This window comes from Felis catus, chromosome A3 (assembly GCF_018350175.1).
Source record: "Felis catus isolate Fca126 chromosome A3, F.catus_Fca126_mat1.0, whole genome shotgun sequence".
NCBI classification, from domain to species: Eukaryota; Metazoa; Chordata; class Mammalia; order Carnivora; family Felidae; genus Felis; species Felis catus.
In genome coordinates, this window is record NC_058370.1 from 82,858,062 (window position 1) to 82,879,289 (window position 21,228).

Genomic DNA, 21,228 nt, shown 5'->3' on the forward strand with positions numbered 1-21,228 from the left:
GGGGTCATGGGATTCTCCCCCTGCACCTGCCCCCCATTGGGCTGTGTGTCGGGCTCCACGTTGAGCATGGAGCTTGGTTAAGATTCTCTTCTCTCTCCTCGTGCTCTCACTCTCTCAAATAGAATAAAAATAAAAAAGATTTAAAATATATGACCCTCAAGGTATTAAAGGAAATTCTCCTATATGCTGGTAGCAGTTCTTTGTACAAGTATCAACAGTCATAAAAATTTGACCCCAAATTATTCCAACAAAATAGTAAAGGTGGAACATGCAGGTAGGTAATACTGCAGGGGATGGGGGAGGGGGAGAGGAGGGAAAGAACCTTAATATTTATAATAACCCTAAGGAGATCACCAAATAAACAATCTTATATCAACCTTATACAGCAACGAGGAAAATTCCTTAGAGAATGTTAAGGCAAAGCAAATGAGACACAAAATGGTTGACAAGCTCTGTTCGGAGCTATGAAAAAAGAGGAAAATGCACAAGGGGGAAAAAATTACACTAAAAGGCTAAAGGTGGTTGAGCACATGTGGCTTGGCTCAGTTTTAGGGTCAGAGTGATGGAGTATCAAATACTAGTTACATGCTCTCAAGATGGGTCACGAAGAACAAGGAGTTTATCTACAAATCTTAATTTTTTCAGTTATAATTATACAGGCTATTGTAAGGACACAGTGAACTAAAGGACTAGCATTGTGTTTAGCACATGGTGAATGTTAGCTAAATGGTGTTATTTTACTTTTTACTGGGAATATGGCTACATTGTAAATAAGAATGCTTTAATTATTTGACTAATACATAGGGAATTTTCTGAATGGACACACTTCTTAAAATGAGCTATGTTCTCCCTTTAAACTTTCATTCATTTCATTTTTGGAAATGAATCAAGCGTGAAAATAGCATTTCTGTTAATCTATATATAACACTTACAAATTGTTCTGTCTTATCTATTTGGTAACTTTTTTAAACAGTAAGAAGTGGTTGCAAAAGCAGATTACATTTGTACATTTAACACGTAACATTCAACAGACACGCTCGCTGTTAAGGGTCTCAAATGTCACAGTGACATTTCCTGTGGTGTCTTTATATTTTTTCTGTTGAGATCCAATAAGATCCTGCACATTGTGAAGCAACAGTTGGCTTCTGAGTATAAACTCCATGATCAAATACAGATAGGAGCAACGTTCTTCCAGGTTCAAGGCTACCAATTAAAAATAGCAACTTTTCTTCATATCATGGATTCCTTCATAGCTCAGAACTGGACGTCCACGTTCCTTCATGAAACTCTATGTTATGAGCTACTAATGCTCCACTCACGTGAGAGAATATTACTCTCCAAAGTACGTATTTAACAAGCATGTAGAATTATTATAGACATGTGATACCACTACATTTTCCAAACATGTTTTATTCACTAGTATAGGAAATAAAAGCTACAGTATCTTTTAGATAAACAGTATTTACAAATAACCAAGTATCAGGTGACATTCTGCCTTTGCATTTGACCTTTTACCATCCAAACCTTGACGGCATGCTCCACGAATAAACCCTACATTTTTAAAAGCTCAGGCTTCACAGCTCACTAGAATGTGATTCATGACAAAGAACACGCTTCTGTTTTGAATATCTTGTTACAGTGACAGAAAGACAGCTTAATTAATCAAAGACGCAAGCAAGATGGCCAAATATACTAAGCACCTGCGTTATCTGGTGTGGTAAGAAAGGACTTCACTGGAAAGTCAGGGTTATGTTTTGTATTTGGCATCAGCTCCAGAGTTGTAACTTCCGAAGCTTTCACAACAGTTTGAAGTCAGAGAAATAAGGTGGGGGGGGGGGGGCGGGAGGAGACAAACAAACCTATGAGAAGAGGGCCATGATTAACGGAAAGCAATCAGTCGTTGCTGATTTAACACAACGCGTTGCATGTCTACCATTACCAGTTTGTCTTTCTGTCGTTCACCGTGGATGAGAAAGCCGCTTCGTCCATTGCCTTCGGGGTGCATGACCTTACAGACACCCACGCGACTGATCCCGCCTCCTTCCTGTGGGAACCATCCCCCGCTGGAGTCATCTCTGGTCATAACCACAGCCTTGACACGCACAATATAGCTGTCACTAAAACGACAACAAGAAGAATGGGGCATGACAATGGTCTGGCAGCTGTAGGACATGTTTCACAAGGCAAGACGACCACCAGCCAGCACTTTTCTAGACCCTTCAAAAGAAAATCGATGCCTGGCAGCAACCTTAAAAGGTAACCCTTCTCCACTTTTAGGGAAAAAAACAAAAAACAAAAAACACTTAAACTAAATATGGTACAAAAGCACATTTTTAAACAGATACCCAGTAATTGCAAATATCCATGTGTCTTTGAAGATGTATGCAGGCATAACATTCTCTACAATCTGGGTCTAACTATTAATAATAAAATGAACGAGCTAATTGCTATAATTTGTTATCTATAAGTTAGGAACCAACGCACGACCTAGGCTTAACACTTCATAAAGCTAATAATCTTCTGATTTAGCACAAAATAGGATAATTCCCTTCCAAATCGCAAATCCACCATGCAATCATTTGCATAGGTGCGAAAAAGTTTCAGTGCCAACACCCTTTACCCATGTGTAGCCTTCTGTGTATGATTTTATTTTTTCCAGTCTAAACGTCAATTTCGCAGTAAGTTCTTCTGCACATTTGCCAAAAATCCTCTTTCTTCTCCAGAGACCAACTCTAGCTTTTCATTCTTCATCACTTTTGGGGAACTGTATTTGGATTTTTCAGCAAGGCCACTTAAATTCTTTTTTGCTGTTTTCTTTCTTTGGATAGAAGTCATTTTTGTTATGCATTCAAACATATATTCACATCTTCTACACGCCAGGCGCTGTGCTAGATTCTAGGGCAACAGAGATGTAGAGTAGCACAGAACCCCCTCTTTCCTTGGGACTCAGGGGAAGACCACCACCCACCCCAGCGCCAGGCAGAGCCCGGCCACTCCATCTTCAATCTCCCAGAGACCATTTAGACAGTCCCTCTGCCCCCAACCCCTGCTCACCGCACTCACCCTCAAAGGGGTGGAGCCACCTAGGTCCCCCATGACTCCCTGCGGCTCACCCTCTACTGTGCCCCACCTCCCTCCACAGTGCCCCTGCACTCAAGGTCTAACATCCTTTCCTCAGATCATCCCTTTTATTTTTAAACTGGTAAAATACATGTGAGATAAAATTTACCGTTTTAACTGTACGCTTCTGTGGCATTACGTGCACCGACACTGCTCTACAACTGTCACCACCATCCCAATCCAGAACTTCCTTCATCTTCTCACACTCAAACCCCATACCCGTTAAACATGAAACTCTCCATCCTCCCCTCTGCCCAGCCCCTGGCAGTCACCACTATACTCTGGTCTCTGTGAATTCGACTAATCCAGGTACTCAGACGTTCTTTTCACTCTCTTAACCTGAATGTAAATGTGCTCTGGGCTGAGCTTCTGGGGCCCACTGACATGAGGCCACATTCTCTCTCCTACATCTCTCCATGCTTAGCCTAGATGTGGGGCAGGGTAGTCACCTCTGCTCCAGGCTACTGGCCAGCTCTCCAGTTTCTCTGAAGCTCACAAGCCTGGTCATGCCCGCACTACCCTTCTTCAGTCTTCTACAGACCTCTGGGCCGCATCCCTCCCCTCATCCTTGGAAGACATGGGCAAACGGGCTCACTGTCCCTCCACTTCTCCACCATGATCCCTGCCGTGACTCTTGACAATTTCCTTATTCACACCAAGGATCCGTACAATTCCTTGGCCTCTCAGTTTCTGGAACTCTTTTCCAATGCCCTTCTCTTACACCCAACCTCAGGTACCCACGCCTACCTCACACACACGACCTTGTCATTACTAATATCTGCACAACCTCCTTAACCTCAGTTTCAAGCATCTTGCTCTCTAGCTGCCATTTCTCAACTTTGCAGCTCCCTCCCTCCAAATTCCTGTAATTCTTCACCTCTCTGGGAACAATATCTCTTGCTCTGACCACCTTTCCCTTTCCCCCCTTCCCCACATCCTTCATGTTCTCACTTGATTCACTACTCAAGTTCCACGGTCTATCACGACACTCTTTTGTACAAAACATAACACATTGTCCTCTCTTTCCCCACCGTACTGCCTGGTGAACCCCAACCCCGATGAAATTCTACTGTCTACCCAACTCCATGCCCCCACCCAGGCTGTTGAATACTACTTTGGTCAGTTTTAGGTCTAGTTTTAGTCACTAACCTCAGGTGGGGAGCTCTTAAGTGCCTCCCAGTATCCTGTTACATTTCTCTGATCCATCCCCAAGAAGATAATTTCACAGGTCCACCTACCCTGTCCCTCTCAGATGATGGATGAGCTTCCTTTAATTTCCCTGTGAAAAATAGGCAGTCAGAAGGGACCTTGTACCTGCGCCCACTAGCACGCCTATTACTTGTGACCAGTATTCTCTGCCTCTCCTCTAACTATGGCTAAAGCACCCAGGACCCACACCAAGCACCTTCTAAAGGCGCTAACAGTGCCCAAAATTCACATTTCCACCCACAACTCTTCCCTGAGCAGATCAAATGCCTAAGGATTTCTCTCCTTGGGTGTCTAATAAGCATCTCAACCAACATGTTTCAGACCGAACTCTTCATTCTCCATACCTTATCCTATTGGTTCTCTCTTCAAAATATATCCAGAATCTACTTTTTACTACCTCCCTCGACACTGCCCAGATCCCAGCTGCCAACACCTTTCAGACTATTTCAACAGTCTCCTAACTGGCCTCCTTACTTCCACTTCTGCCCAACTTTCTATGACAATAGAAAGGTGAGTCAGATTATGATACTCTACTCAAACAAACTATACAATAGCTTCCTACATTACTCTGAGTAAAAAGCAAAACTGAGCACTTATCATTCTCCTGCTTGCTCATTCTACGTCAGTCCCATTGCCCTTGTCCTCCACATTAAGCACACTTTGACCTCAGGGCCTTTGCACTTGCTATTTCCTCACTCTTTCCCCCCATATGCCGACTTAGCTCATTTCCTTATTTCACTCAGTTCTCTGCCCAAGGTTATTTTATCAGAGAAGATTCTTTGTCCACTTTATATAAAGCAACACCCTCCATCCCTCTTAAATCTTCTCATTCTTCTTCGTCTTTCTACCTGTTACTAAAACAACATCTGCCCTATTTGCCCACTTTTGCCAACTAGAATGTAAATGCCATAGGAGCAGTGCCTTTGCCCTTTTTGTTCGCTGCTCTGTCCCTAGAGCCTACAACACTGCTTTATGTGTGTGTAGTAGGCTAAGGAACAAACGGGTAAAACACGTTTTATAAACAGATGAAAAAAATTATTCTTAGCTAACAAAATCTCTGAGAAAAAGTAGAGCCTTCAATATCCATTTGCTTATGAGCCACAATAGCTTAATTGGGACAGGATAAAGATTAACAAGAAAACTAAATTTAATAAGCACATGTTTTCTATCGTCAATCCATCCATCTCAGGATTCAAACCCATATTCCTTTAGATCAAAGACATCAGGAACATTTGATAACATTTGTGTAGATTAGTTACATGCAAACAATTTGAGAATATACATTCCCCCACCCGCCCCACCCCATTTATTCTAGAAAAATGAAGGGTCCCCAGGATTTGTAATTCTCTAGTATGAAACACAGCTTTCTCAAATCTTCTGGGAGTATGCTATGGGTTCATCCCAATAGGAAACGGCCAAGGCGAGTAACTGAAACTCTACACACCTCTTGTGAAAACATGCTGTTTACTTTTTTTGTGTTGCAGCTGTGTGTTCTCCCTTCCTTTGAGGAGATTAAGTAAACACGAAAAAGGGAAGTTTGCGTTATATTGGTGCCATAAACTCATTTCCAAAGAGTATTCATTTATTAGAGACTAAAAACAATACCTCACCCGTTGGCTTCTGGTCTACAGGGGCTGTTCATTTTGGCCTTTGCTCGCAGCCTGCAGCATCCTCTTTCTTGCCCTAATTCCTCTTGTGGCCCTTCTCAAGAGCACAGACTTGTCTGATGGGGTGTGTGTATGTTGGGAGCAAGGGAACAGAACGCCCAGCAGCCCATCTCCTCTGGCAACAACCCCATCAGCCAGCATTAACCGAGGCATCTGGCTATTTAAAACAAGGCAGGGGATAAAGTGTTGCACTAAAAGCTGTGAAGGATGTCTGGATAATCCAGCTGCATGGCCACTTGCCAACTGCTTCCTATCTGTGGAGTATTTATGTTACTCAGGCACTTCACCCCACCCAGAACAGAAATGACAGTGAACTCTACTACCACAAAGGTATAAAGGAGGAAGACTCCCTTCCCACCTTCCCCTCTCTCTTTCTGGAAAGAATCAAACAACATGTTTAAGCCATATGTCGGGTTCGTTTGGGGGAGGATGGAACAGGAAGGGCAAGGGCAGATTCGTTTTTTAATGTGCACAGAAAATGGTGGTGGTGTGCTTAAGAATTTCAAAAAATGCTATTATTGTCAAAAATAACACAATTTTAAGAAAATGCTTCTGCAAGCAGCAACCGCTAAACCAGTATAACTGATTAGGAACTGGTGAAGTTCCACACGTGGATCCGAACACCAACTGAATGGAATCCTAGTGTCTGACCTTGAGCTAAACTGCCCCCAAAGACTCAGTGCCCTCACATACGGGATTTGACTACCATTACCCAAACATTACCATATTCTTTCGGTGTATTATGAGTAAAAGTGGCTTTTATGAATTGAACTGGAGATCTGCCATTTAAATGTGGTTTCTTTAAGGAAAAAGCTTTGCATTCCCAACATATGGGCTTAGCTGTAAAAATAAGACTTGTCCTGTGATCACTCCATGTGCAAAAGAGGTAGGTGATATCCTACGGTAGGATGGGGAGGCAGGGTAAGAACAGTTCCAAAACTAGATTTTTATGTGGGGGTGCTGATGCACAGCAAGCTTTAGATCTCCGGCTTTTGTGTTCTAAGCTCCCTCCAGATTCAAAGTGGACCCTGTGTGGACCTTGTTACAGAAGCAAACAAGGTAAACAAAGGAAGTGTAGGAAAGGGTGATGAGGCAGCATTCAGAGCCAGACAGGTCCAGCAGTGCCTTGACCTTCTCAGTAGCCAAAGAATCCTCTAGTGCAGCTTCAGATTCTCTCATCTGCAAAAAGCAGAGATGGGGTGTCCTGAGGGTTAAAAGTAGTGCTAGAGGTCAAGTGCTTGATACAGACAAGTTTGGTAAGTTGTAGCCATCATCATTATTTTTCCTGAAAGCCTGACTTTGATTACAAAAAAAGGTCCTTTAAAGACCAGCTCCCCTGGCCACTAAGAGTGGGTTTCCAGACTGCCTGCCTTTTTCAGCTATCAGACAGCAGAGGAGCAGACCGTCAGGCTCTTGACAACAGAAGAAAATCCAAAACGGACCATCAGCAATTATCAATGCAAATCAGATTTATAAAGACCTAGTTTGAGCCTACATTTCAGGCACACCTGTAGCGGAAAATAATTCCATCTGCCATCTGTGAATTGGCCCTGTGCTCCCACCCCTCCCCCACGCAGCTCCAGAGATGGAGACTGGAACTTTTATATACCACCCCCCCCAGCTACTTCCCGGCCCCCTCCTCACGGCCAGCCTTCATCTGATTACAGGGCTCCTGTATCTCTCCATTATGCTGAACATTACAGCTAATTTCCTCCCTGCGCTCTTTTCCACCCTTTACTACTTCACCAGACCTTGAGGGGGATTAACCAAGATCCTAGCCTCTCGGGCTCCCTCTTCTACCTGGCACAACCACCGGCCGCCAGCTGAGCCAAATATAACACAAGTCCTCCAGGGGAGCCAGGCACACTCTTTACTACATTTGTATCCTGCACCCCACTCCACCAGTCACCGTCGTGCCTACAGACTTACAAAGTCTGACTTCATTATTACATACGTATATCAAGTTTTGTATGTATGTAGAACACATAGTGTATATGAAATATGTGTCTAGTCACTGAAAAAAAAAAAGCATCAACAAAGTATTTCAGTATCAAATGCGTTCAAAAAGCCAGATATTGGTCCTATTCTATTTAAGCAGATTTCGTGAGTGGCTCTTTCATGAAACATCAACTACTTAAGATCTTTTTTTTTTTTAACAGGGGACTGGTCTCGTTTTATAAATTTTTTTTTCAACGTTTATTTATTTTGGGGACAGAGAGAGACAGAGCATGAACGGGCGAGGGGCAGAGAGAGAGGGAGACACAGAATCGGAAACAGGCTCCAGGCTCTGAGCCATCAGCCCAGAGCCCGACGCGGGGCTCGAACTCACAGACCGCGAGATCGTGACCTGGCTGAAGTCGGACGCTTAACCGACTGAGCCACCCAGGCGCCCCTGGTCTCGTTTTATAAATGTGTATGTTCCAAAATTATAGGCAAGGAAGTTATACATAATGTAGGCTTGTGCTGGGTGGTAACAAGATGTTCAGCTCTGTACCAGCCACTAAAGGTAGGACACTTGCTCTGCCCACTTACAGGTCTGCCTAAATGTGGACTGCTTGTACAGTTGGGCCATTACAGAAAACAGCGGTAAGAAAAGCCCACTGAAGATGCTCAATCTGGCAGCAGCCAGTTCTGGCAAAGGCACCAGCTCTCCTCTCAAATGCTGATGAGCAGGCACTATGAAGCACTGAAGGAATTTTCGGAACATCAAACGTTTGCTCATAAAGAGAGCCTTTTGGGTGATGGTGGTAGGTAGGTACTTGTCTTAACAATGATTAGGGATAGTCTTCACCCAGGAACCAACAGACTGAAACCCAGGGGTCCTGTGGGAGACGGAGAGAGGGTGGGCGGGTGGGGGGATCCGGGTATGGGGCTGGGGATAGGTTTTCCTCCTTTACTATGTGCGGGCTCAGAACCCTTGAGTGAAAATAAGAGAAAATGTTTTAGGAACCCCCAGTATAGTCTTGCATCATAAGGCAGTGAGTTCTGCTGTACACAAGGTCACTAGAGCCCTCCATGTCCAAGCCCTACCCTCACCCAGAGGGGGAGATATGGGACACGTCCATTCTCATCCTCAGATGCCACGTATAAACCGAGCATCTTTGTTGTTTATGCTACCTAGCTACGCTGAAGCATATAAATAGACCCACTCACCCACACACCGTTTTCTTCTGCACACAACACAAAGGGTAGCTTTCTCCACTATTGTGAAGGACACTGCCAGCAAGACTGGTGTTTGAAATAGGAATGATTGCTACATTTGGTAGTATTTAAAAAATTCTTTTTTAATGTTTATTTCTTTTTGAGACAGAGACAGAGTGTGAGTCAGGGCGGGGCAGAGAAAGAGGGAGACACAGAATCCGAAGCAGGCTCCAGGCTCTGAGCTGTCAGCACAGAGCCCGACGCAGGTCCAAACTCATGAACCATGAGATGTCATGACCTGAGCCGAAGTCAGCAGCTCAACTGACTGAGCCACCCAGGTGCCCCTTTTCTATTGGAATTTTATTAAAAAACAACAACAACAACAACAAAAAAAAAACTCCTTTAGGAAAACTACCACAAACTCGTAGTTTATAAGCCAGTGATTCTAGGATTCAAAATAAATACCCATACGTTGTTTACCAAGGAGTGCTGATTTAGCCTGCTATGTGCCTCTATAGTGTCTTCCTTTAAGTTACAATTCACTGTAAATAGACACATCTTCTAATCTTAAGTACTGCTTTACACTTTCCGGCCATAAGAGCCAGAGCAGCACGTGCACTGAACATTCTGGCACATTCTCTCTCACATGGGGCCAAGGCACCTGCCCTGTGGATGTCCTCGGGAATGGACGTTCTGCAGGGCTGGCTCAAGTGGAGGGTACTGGGCAGTGTGCCATTCACCACTCTGCTCCCTCTTTCTTCGCTGCTGTGTCCTGTGACCCACAATAGCCACGAAAAGGAAATGAAGCAAAGACAAAAAGGAACAAAGATCAGGACTGGAAGTTAAACTCATAAGCTTTACCGAGGCTTAAAGAGGCCTTTGAGGAAATAGTTGAGGAAATACCAGAGGCAATTAGGGATCCTCTGACGTCCTTGCAGCCTGGGAGCACTGACCTGGGAGCACTACTGACACTTCTAACACGCTGGAGAAATCTATGGCTGGCCAAGGCAAGTCAGAGCTTCCGTGCCCCTACCTGGGTGATAGCTTCAATTCTAGGGGCAAGCCTTCATGGCCTGTGAACAGAAGATGGCGGTGCCCATAGCAGTGTGTGGGCATGCTAGCCATTACTTTTGTGAATCTCCTGCTCAGCAAGGTTTACAGAGTTGTATTAAACTCACTCCACTGGACTGTGTGCAAAATGAAGTTTTTCATTTCACCTCTGACTTTTATCGCCTGTAGTCTGAACAAGCATAAATCTTCCATAGGAAAAGAGTGATTCAGCTGGATTCTACTTATACTCGCAGGGTTTTGTGTTTTTTTTTCCTACCGTAAAAATCTTTTGATTTTACTTATTTAACATATCAAATGTCTTAGGGATAGAATTGTAGTTTTTTAAAGAAAACAAAACTTTCCCTCCCGACATTTCAATTCAGCACTTAAATTCAGAAGCCACAAGAATGCTAAATATATACTATCCATGATGATGAGCTGCCTTACAGCTGGGGCACAATAAAGATAAGGCGTTGGGGCTGTTCTGCTAATATATAACCTCAAACCCTAACACGGAGCAGTTTTAAACCCGGAGAATGAAGTGCTTGCTGAAGGAAATCTTAACTTCAGCACTCGAAAAGGCGATCTTAGAAGTCGTATCTAAGACAGATTTTTTTAAATGGCTCTTTGGCAACCCTCCCTGTGTCGATAGAACTTTCCTGAGCAAGTACCTCTTGGGGTGAGGAATGCACGTAACTAGAAGAAAGGCCCCAATGAGGTCAAGCTTGAAGCAATGGGGCAGGACAGGCTTGGTAGTTTATTGTGGGGCGGATGCATAATCAGTGAAGAAAGGAATCATTTTTCTTAAAATTTGAAAACTATTTGCTCTAATCCCTACTAATAGCAGAAATCCTAATTTCTCTACCCTAGGGGAAATTAGGGAACTGGAGACTCCTGGGCATGAGCCCTCAAGTCCTAGGGTGGGTTTCCTGGTCAACCACTTGGGACCTCTGTATCCTTATATGTCAAGTATCTATACAGTGGGTAATTAATTACCTTAATAGCAGGCTGTGGAATACACTTTAAATTATTTGAGTTTTAAAACACTGGTTTTAGGACATTAAACAACAACAACAGAAGTAAATATAACTTTAAATAAAAAACCATAATTCTATGGAATTCAACAAAATCAAAACCACCTTTTTTTTTTTTTTGGAAAAGATTTCTTCTGTAAAACTTAGCATCAAATGATTCTCTGCCCTGTCACAAGTGAAGATTACACTAGCACACGGGGGGTAACTCACATTTAGACTCTGGTTTTCCAGGCATATCAACACCAGACAAGGCTTCCAAACCCAACTGGACATGTCACCAGTCGGCCTCCTCTCCTCAACCTGTGCACCTAGGAATCTCATCCACTGTACCCAGTTACCGAAGTAGCAAGATAACACGTACATGGATATGTGTGTGTTCCATTTTAACATTAATTCTATCACACATCATGCACAGGTTCTTAAGCGGTTAAGTTAACGTGGGAATTTCAGGGTCAGACAAAACATTTTACCAATTACGGTAAGATTGTAAAATTTTTTTTTTCAACATTTATTTATTTTGGGGACAGAGAGAGACAGAGCATGAACGGGCGAGGGGCAGAGAGAGAGGGAGACACAGAATCGGAAACAGGCTCCAGGCTCTGAGCCATCAGCCCAGAGCCCGACGCGGGGCTCGAACTCACAGACCGCGAGATCGTGACCTGGCTGAAGTCGGACGCTTAACCGACTGCGCCACCCAGGCGCCCCAATTACGGTAAGATTTTAACACAACAGTTCACCTAACGTTCTGGACATCTATTGAAGATTTCGCAGTTTTTGTCAAAAATCACCAGAGAAGGACAACTCTTGGACGTGGGTAAATTACTTAAAGAAAATTTATTCAACCCAAAATAGAATGAAGCTACTTCTTACTTATAGACTGGAAGACTTCTTACTTATAGACTGGAAGTTTCTATACTGAAGGGCTGAATTTCTGGGTGATCACCCAGTGTGAAGCAGGGGTGAGGGAGGCCTGGGAGGCGAGAGGCCCAAGTCTGAATCTAGGTTTATGATTTTACTTTTATTGTCGGCTGCTTTGCTGAGCCCGGAGTTCAGTGGAGTTCATAATTAATCAAGATCAAAGGATTGCCAGCTTAAAACAAACAAAACAACCCACCCCTGAAGAATCCTTTCTTCTTCTCCTACTTTTTACTCTGAAAGCAAGAATTTTCTTTGAATTTCCCTCTGTTTTACACACCCTTCCGAAAGTGGTATTTACAATCCACATTTAAACCCCCGAAGGCCAGCTAATGGAAATGTTCGATTACTACAGAAAATGAACTCTCACCACATGAAAGTACACACGTAATAGAAAAACTGGCGCTTCAAAACACAAATGGCAAAGGGAGCTGTTTAAAGTTAATAATCTCCAATTCAGGTCTTTAAATTGCAGCCCTTGAACTTCCAAGCCCGACTTTCTCGGAATATCTTTGGTTGCTTTCTCACTGAATTGGAGAAAAGAAAGGAAGAGTGGACTTAATGATCGGCATGCTGAAATGTTTAGGGAGAAATGCAGTAGTATCTGCAACCAGTTGGAAATACATTAAAAAAATAACACGGAGTCTTGGATGGAGGGATGGACAGATACATACATGTGCGACAGAGCAAGAGCAGTAACATGCTAGTTGCAGACAGGATATAGTGAGTGTTGGTACACTTGTTTCAACTTTTCTCAACAACTGAAAACTTCCATAAAGATGATGAGAGACAACATTCATAGTGCTATACTATTCTAAATGGCGATCAACACTAAATCAGAAGTTGCTGACAACGGTACTAAAGTCAGGTTACCTCTCCTCACGCAGTCCAGCTCACACTTCCCACTTTTTACTTGCCACTCCCCACCCCGCCCACCCTAAAACAAACCCCGTGCTGAAAAGGTCAGGAAATTACTTTACCAAACTATGTTTGTTACTACCAGTTCTAAATCTACAAAATCCTCTATGAGCCAGTCCTTAATAAAACCCGCTCTCACACAAAAGAAGGTGATAATTTAGCCCACGAGGAGGAAAGGAAGTCAGCATGTGGAGCTAACAATATGCTGGCTAGATTTTAAGAGCCTCCCTGCTTCTGTCCCCGACAGATCTATTGGACAAGGATGCCCTTTCAGGCGGCAAAAATTACCAATTCATTTATTCCCTTTCTTCTAGGATTCTGCCACCTGCTTCGACAGAGATGAAGAGCTTAACACACAAAGAAAGAAAGAAACAAAGTACACGCAAGGCATCTGTTCTCCCCGAAGAATTCTGGATCTCTTCCTTTCCCAGGTAGAGCCCAGGGTACAGGTGGGCCTACAGGTGGAGTTTAGGTGGTCTTCAAATCAGGATTAGCAAAGAGCCACACAAGTAAGTTAGAGATACACTTTTTTAAGCTAGAAAAAAAAAATAATCACAGAAACCATCTACTAGACCTCTCACTTAGAAAAATTGTAATTCAGACAGGAGAAGGGACTTGTTCAAGGTCACTGGCACTGGGAACAAATACAGGACTAAGATCTCATCTCTGTAAACAGCCCCTTCCCCCACTTTTTAAAGAGAGGTTCTATGTTGTGGCAAAGATTTCCCACATCTAACTTAGGTGATCTAGAGGATATAAATTATTCTCATAGGTCTCTTCAAGCTTAATGTATAGGTAACTGATTGTTGGAGAAATGGAGGAGGTATCGCTAATAACACAGCCACATGAAAAAAATGGCACTGCTGAGGAGTGGGGCTGGAAAGTCCTCCTTGGCTTGGCAACACTTCCCAGCAGCAGAGGCAATCTTCATTTTCAGATGGCCAGTCTAGCTAGTTTCCTAGGTCAGCAGACATGACCTCTACTGCACATCTTCTTCTCCTTTTTGGGTGAGACACCCCAGACTCTAAAATCTGAGAGTGAGCCTCAGTTTCTTCATATGTAAAATGAGGGGTAAGGGCCCAATGACCTTTGAGGTCCCTTTTCAACTTCGGCCCCCGTTTTAACTTTTGTGGTTGTTTCTTTTTAAAGGGCCTTAAAGTCCTTCAGCTCTGCCAGAGGGCTTAAGCAAACTTAAGCCACCCAAATATTCTACAAAAGCAGATCAGAAATCATGCGGCAGTAAAATGCAACCGAAAATATATTTTGATTTGGGGGGAGAAAAAAACCCCTCCAACTACAAAGACCTGAAACCACAACAAACTAACAGATACGTTCTCTCGGTACAAGTATTATTATGCAATTATAAGGTTCCCAGGAGTAAAATGGGTCTATCAAAGTATTTCTAAAAAACATGAAAATGATGAAAATTGTTTCAAGAAGTTTAGTAAGACCTTTGAATAACGTAGGCACGATGCAGCCATCTAGCTGGGTTTACGCATCCACAAACATGAGATTCCCTTTAGCCACATGGAAGAAAATCCCCAAGACATATTTATAGACCAAATGCAGGCAAAGAGAAGAAGAGGGATGTACTCCCTTTCTCCCAAATAGTTCATCCTCTATGTTTTATCAACTGACTCAAGACAGATGTTCCAGTACCAAATCTTTATTACCTTCAGAGAGAAAGGGGAAAAATGTTAGGAAAAGGTAATGAATCAACTGCCTAACTTAAAAATGGGGAGAGATATTTATTACAGACTTTTGATAAAGCAACTCTGTGCACTTCAAGCTTCATGTTTGGTCCAGGCTCCTTCGAGGTCACAAAAGAGTTCTGATCTAAAAATTTTCTTGTAAATCAGTTTTTTGAAACTGGAATGTATTTTTCCCATGGGAAAAACCAAAACCGGTTGAGCACCAGGATTTCCGATCTAGTTCGTGACAGCCTCATCAATTCCTAAAATACCTGAATCATAGTTATATTCCCAAATGGTTTTGATTGCCTCCTAAGAGTGTCCTTAAATAGAAGCTTCATTCCCAGGGCACATGGGTGGCACAATCAGTTAACCATCAGACTCCTGATCTCGGCTCAAGTCATAATGTCAAGGTTCATGAGCTCAAGCCCCGTATCCGGCTCTGCGCTGATGGTGCAGAGCCTGCTTGGGATTCTGTCTCTCCTCTCTGACATTCCCCCACTTGTGATCTCTCTCTCTCTCTCAAAAAAAAAAATAAATAAACTTAAAAGAATAAAAAGAAAAAGAAAAAAAGAAGCCTCATTCCCGACCTTCAGTGGGACTGGCCAGTTCTATTTAGTTCTGGAGCTAAAAGGGTTGCTGTCTGGGTATGGGCTAGGGGAGAAAGGGTAAGTAAGGAGGAACCCCCAAACTTCTGATTTAGGCTTCATCAGGGACCCCTGAAATTTGGCACCACTGGACCCTGACCAGCCCTAAAAAGGGCCAACCTGATGACCGTCTGCTAATAACATTGAGAAATCTTTCACTTAGGCAAGCAAGCACACAAACCAAAAGGAAAGCACTTAAGTTAACCAAGCTCGCAATGACTGGTTTAAATGCAAATGTAACAAGCGTATCAGTATCAACACTATAGTTTAGGAATTCCAAATTAGGTGTTACTGGGGAAACTGCTCTTTCCTTCCATGGTGGCAGCGACTGTTGCTGAACAATCAGAAGGGCGGGGACAAAGCAAGTTTCAGGCTCACAGGATGATCATGCAGCAGCAGATTCTTGACTAGTTCTTCACCACAACAGAGACAGGATTTGACCTACGAAGGCAATTTCCTTCCGAGTTATTACAAAACAGCTGTCCACTCAGTACATGTGCTTCTATTAAGTTACTCTCCTGCCATAAAAGAACGGGGCAAAAAAGGAGAATGCCAACACCAACTAGCTGCCAAGCTTGCTCACAGTTTAACCAAGTATTCTTAAAATATTATTTCATTTATGGGAGAATATTCTAGTTTCATTTCAAAAAGAACTTCCAGGGAACACTAGAGCTGTCCCCACATGACAAAGTCTACCAGCTTGTGGAAGGACTAGAAACTGTTTTATTACAAGACTCACAATCTTCACAGATAACTGAGACCTTTGGAGGCTAAGCTGCTGAACCGGGCTTCCCTGACCATCACCAACATGCATATTCCATGGAGCCCAACCAGGTGGTAGGTCATGCGTTCAGTGGTGGCTGAAGACTACTGCCTGAGGCAGGGCAACCAAGTGGCCACGGCCAACCACCCAGAAAGCTTTACTGACAAGGTGGCGGTCGGTACGGCCAAGCCAATGTAATTACGCTACCTTGAAGTCATGCTGTCACTCTTGGCTGCCATTTAATATCGGAAGAAAGAATAAAAGGGCCCCTGTCTTCATGTCATTCAAGAGGAACTACCCACAGCTTGTTTCATTCACCAGTGTGCTTCAGCCACCTCCTAGGACTAAGCTCATCTCTAGGAAAGTCACGATGCCCAAAGGCACTGCGCATACACCATCCCAGACCAAAAATTGCTACCTACCCAACGATTTCCTACAGTGAGTAACTTGGCATATGGAAGCTCTTGTGTAAACTGAAGAGGCTGGATAAACAGAAGGTGATATGACACGATGGCACTTTTTCTTGTGTGTTTGCATATACAGGATTAACTCTTAACACTGAAGGTCAATTCTTTTCTCAAAAGGTAATTAATTTCACACCTATGTTCACTGCAGCATTATTCACAACAGCCAAGAGGCAGAAATAACCTAAATGTCCATCAAGGGATGAATGGGTAAAAAAAGGTAGTATATACACATAAATGATTTTTCAGATTAAAAAAAAGAAATCTTGCCATTTGCTACAACGTGGTTGAACCATGAGGGCATCATACTAAGGGAAATCAAGCCAGTCACAAAAATATAAATACTGTCTGATTCCACTTTCTAAAGTAGTCAAACTCATAGAAACAGAAAGTAGAATGGGGACTGTTGAGGTCTAGGATAAGAGAGGAATGGGGAGTCGTTTAATGGGTGTAGTTTCAGTTTTGCAGGATGAGAAAGTTCTGGAGATTGGCTGCGCAACAAAGTGCATAATTAACACAAATGTACCGTATACTAAAAATGGCTAAGATGGTCAGTTTTATTTATTTGGCTTTTAAAAACATTATTTATTTATTTATTTGGCCATTAAAAAAAAAAAAAAGACAACTAACTTGAGAAACAAAAAGGGGACGCTCGAAATAAGTATACTCAGGAAGGACCCCAAATGCAGGAACTTGGGGCTTTGGCTGAGGAACATTTCTGTAGTCCTTAAGAAGTAAGGACTTAAGAAGTAAGGACATTAACACTTAAAAATAAAAACAAAACAGGGGCCTGGCTGGTTCAGTTAGTGGAGCATGTGACTCTTGCTCTCGGGGTTGTAAATTCGAGCCTCCCATTGGGTGTAGAGATTACTTAAAAATCTTTAAAACGAAACAAACAACCCACAAAATTCTCCCCTAATTATCAAGACAGCATATGTCCATTGTGCAAACTATATACATCGCTAAAGACCTTCTCAAGGTAACTATAAAAGGAAAATCTTATGCCTCAAATATAAACGTAAATGTGGCCTATGCTTTTTTCTTTTGTATACAAGACAAATCACATATATGAAAAAACACAAACCTTTCCTTTGTAATTGGTTTCACTGATAAAAATGGCTTTTCTTACAAAATCACATCAAAGAACAGGAGAAAGTTAAATGTAATAGACTTTCCCCTAATTGTTAGCTCTAACAGACTCCCCTCATCCTTGCCCAATTAGATTTGAATAGAATGCGTATCATGTTTACAACAGAAGTGACAGAATCCCCCCAAAATATTTTATACTGTGAGTCCCTTTTCCTCTGTTCAAAACCTTAACCTCTGTTTCAAAGATTACTAAAACACACACACACACACACACACACACACACACACACACACAATATCACAATCACAAAGATTCTCTAATGGTTCCATTTCTTCAACATGGGGGTTAGTGATGTTTTTTAATATTTCTCAAAACAGAAAAAAGGGGCTGTTTTATTTTTCTTTGGAACAAGCTCCTGCCAGATTTTGCACATTGCAGCTCTTTGGCGATGTGATGAGAACACACGCCCACCCACAGCCACGAATTCTGCTCTTCACCCTTCCCAAGCAGCCCTTATGACACATGCTGTCTGCGCTCCGTTTCATGGAATTCAAGAGGCCCAGTCAAACAGCAGGCCTCATGGGGCAACGGCAAGGGCAGGCAACCCATCTCTTTCATTGGATGGGTACAAGGAACATGTGTTTAAAAGAAAACCACAAAAAAGCCAAACCCAGCTTGGACACCTCCAATCTGAAAAATCTTTGCATCTGCATGACTTAATAACACCGAAAGCCGAAAGTCATCTCTTGGGTTGAAATCTGGAAAGAGAAAGCTGGATTGCTTCGACTCCGGGCATGCTGAGCTCTAAATGAAGACAATGTGGCTAACTCCCCGTGCTGCTCTCAGAGTGCACAGCAAGGAAGGTAGAGTTGTTGTCACGTAAGCCAAAAGCTCTTTCAGGAAAGGCTGAAGTGCCGGCCTGGTCTCAAGCATCTGCTTTCTCTATGGAGATCATTAATTACAAAGAAAGGCTGGTGATTAAGAATCCAGCTGGGAACGGGCATGGCTTCTGTAACTGCCCCACAGTACCCGAAAGACAACCTGGGCACAGATGTCAATGCAAACGAGCTGTCAGCAAACATACTTGGAAGAATGCTCAGGACTAATAAAAGTTGATGCTGATTTGCTAACAGAGTGGTCATTCACTCCATTTATGTATCCTTAAGAGTGGGGTTTATGTCCTACGAAGGCTGGTCCTTGCGTGTCTCTGGCTTTTCTGAGATACAACAGGAAAGTTGTTATTTCTAGATAATGATACGAGATTTATCTACAAGTGCTAGTAATCCCACCCACTACGTAGGCAGACTGACCATAAACCCCGGATGTGGGGAGGGCAGTTTAACAGAAGATCAGTGGGAAATGGATACCAGGCAATGGACAGGTTCAGCTCTCCCCCCAGGGGCCATAGTTATTGCCACTCATCCATAAATCATCCACTTGTACAGCAAGAAAAGATCATAAACTCACTCAACAGGTCTCTTGAAATACAAGTATTTTTAAATGTTGATAGATAATCTACAGTGATTTTATTTTATTTTATTTTTTAGTATTCTCTATACCCAACATGGGGCTCGAACTCACATCACCTAGATCAAGAGTCCCATGCTCTTCTGAGTGAACCAGCCAGGCGCCCCAACCTATAGTGATTTTAAATAAATCTGTTTTTATTAAATGGTCACTGAATTCATTATAGTTTTGAGTCATTAAATATAATTTTAATAGATGCTAAACAGGGAGGGGTCTCCAACTCTCAAAGACAGGGAAAAACGGTCCTTGATGTTTTCTAATCTGTTCTAATACAACATCCTGAACGCTCTAAGCTTTGAGGATTCAAATGCGCTCCCTGACTGCCATTCCTCTCAAGGAAGAAAGCAAAAAAATAAGTACATAAGTAAGTCATTTGTCCGAGGTTGTCACTCTATTTGGCTCAAAAAAGAAGGCCAACAAAACTATCGAATGAATTTATTAGGGCAGCTCTTTCTCGATACCCATCCAAGAAGAGTTAGATTTTGAAAGACCTAAAGGGAATAGCTGAAAGTTGCTTCTACATGGAGCAATTAATGGCTCCAGATTATAGACTCCAGTAGATGTATGAATAAAAGAAAGCCCAAGAGGAATCTATTGCCAGTAATGATGAATCCCCACCGAAGAGGGAATGAAATCAAGGACAGGGCTGGGCCCAGATCACAGGCATTTTTTTCATTTAACACCACGCAGCACATAGCTCTGAACATAGGCAGCATCTCACTCAATACCTACTGATCACTTCCAAGTTGAATGACAGGAGATCCTTGGTACTGGCCATGGCTCTGGATTCCTTTTCTTTTTAAAAAAAAAAAATTTTTTTTTAACGTTTATTTATTTATTTTTTGAGACAGGGAGAGACAGAGCATGAACGGGGTGGGGGGGGTGGTCAGAGAGAGGAAGACACAGAATGTGAAACAGGCTCCGGGCTCTGAGCTGTCAGCACAGAGCCTGATGCGGGGCTCGAACTCACGGACTGTGAGATCATGACCTGAGCCGAAGTCGGCCGCTTAACCGACTGAGCCACCCTGGATTCCTTTTCCCTCAAAAGGCAAAGAAGGAATCTAAAGACGGCTCATGGTGCCTAGCAGCACAGGGGCCTCTGGGAGCAGTGGCCACATCCCTAGGGGGGATTGTCATTGCTGAATCAGTCATCAAGATGCCCTGAACAAAAGTCATGCTGCCCTAAAATTATTTGGAAAGGACCTGGGTTAGTCTCAACTACACAAATCACAGGGAAAGCAAGACATTTTCACTGAAAATGCCATACATCAAGAACTTTAGATGAAATGTTTTTATATGCCTGCTGGAACCATTTTCTGTAGCACTTAAGGGGAAAAAATGGTATAATGGAACCTAAGATGTCAGTGAAATCAGAGCAAATAACCTATGCTGCCTTTAATTCATATTTTGAAATCACAGTATTCTTCTGATGACTTTTGACAAAGTGAAACTTGAACTGATGGCACCCGGCAAAGCAGCAAAAGGGGACATCATCTACTAGAAGATCACAAAATTCAGGTTTTAGTTCAGGCTAACATTTTCAAAGTAGTTTTTCTCCTAAAACTTAAAAAAAAACAAAACAGTTAATGAGAAGGAATAAAAAGAAGGTTTACTTTGAAACTGAAGTATTTTTTTAATACCACCAAATGCTATTATTAAATATGCGCTATATATGCATGTATACACATACACATATAAAAATAAGCACTACAGATGTGGGCAGGAAAATTCTTAGCAAAACCCCCACATATTTCAAATACTGTTCCTCTTCATTATTGTCCTCTACCATAATTAGCATGTTACAGCATAACAGGTGGCTTTCATTTATAGAATGCAAAATTAATGAAATTTGGAGATGGTCCTGTCTCCAAAAACAAACTGGCCATCCTAAAAAAAAAAAAAAAAAAAGTGCACCTCTTAATCTACAGAACAGAAACAAACAAACTCCCTTCAGGCTGGCTTTCCATATTATCTGCATTTCTGAATGTATTT

At 42.6% G+C, this 21,228-nt stretch overlaps 1 protein-coding gene and 1 long non-coding RNA gene across 9 annotated transcripts in view; one reads left to right on the plus strand and one right to left on the minus strand.

The window, feature by feature from the left end:
* SPRED2 (sprouty related EVH1 domain containing 2) overlaps positions 1-21,228 on the minus strand; it is a 114,014-nt gene that overhangs the window by 30,421 nt on the left and 62,365 nt on the right. For 2 of the 3 annotated variants that reach the window (XM_011281129.3, XM_019827292.3), the window contains exon 2: positions 1,940-2,117. In XM_011281129.3, the coding sequence (XP_011279431.2) occupies positions 1,940-2,117 (178 nt within the window). Of the gene's footprint in view, positions 1-1,939; positions 2,118-5,939; positions 6,585-21,228 lie in introns of those variants that run through there. The other variant, XM_045054286.1, reaches the window with a different exon arrangement.
* The window catches only part of LOC102899646, a 35,795-nt gene continuing 21,192 nt past the window's right edge, over positions 6,626-21,228 (plus strand). The window contains exons 1-4 of one of the 6 annotated variants that reach the window (XR_006595639.1): positions 6,632-6,882; positions 8,531-8,747; positions 13,369-13,563; positions 19,257-20,064. This is a non-coding gene — a long non-coding RNA (uncharacterized LOC102899646). Of the gene's footprint in view, positions 6,883-8,530; positions 8,748-13,368; positions 13,564-19,256; positions 20,065-21,228 lie in introns of those variants that run through there. The other 5 variants (XR_006595637.1, XR_006595636.1, XR_006595638.1 and 2 more) reach the window with 5 other exon arrangements.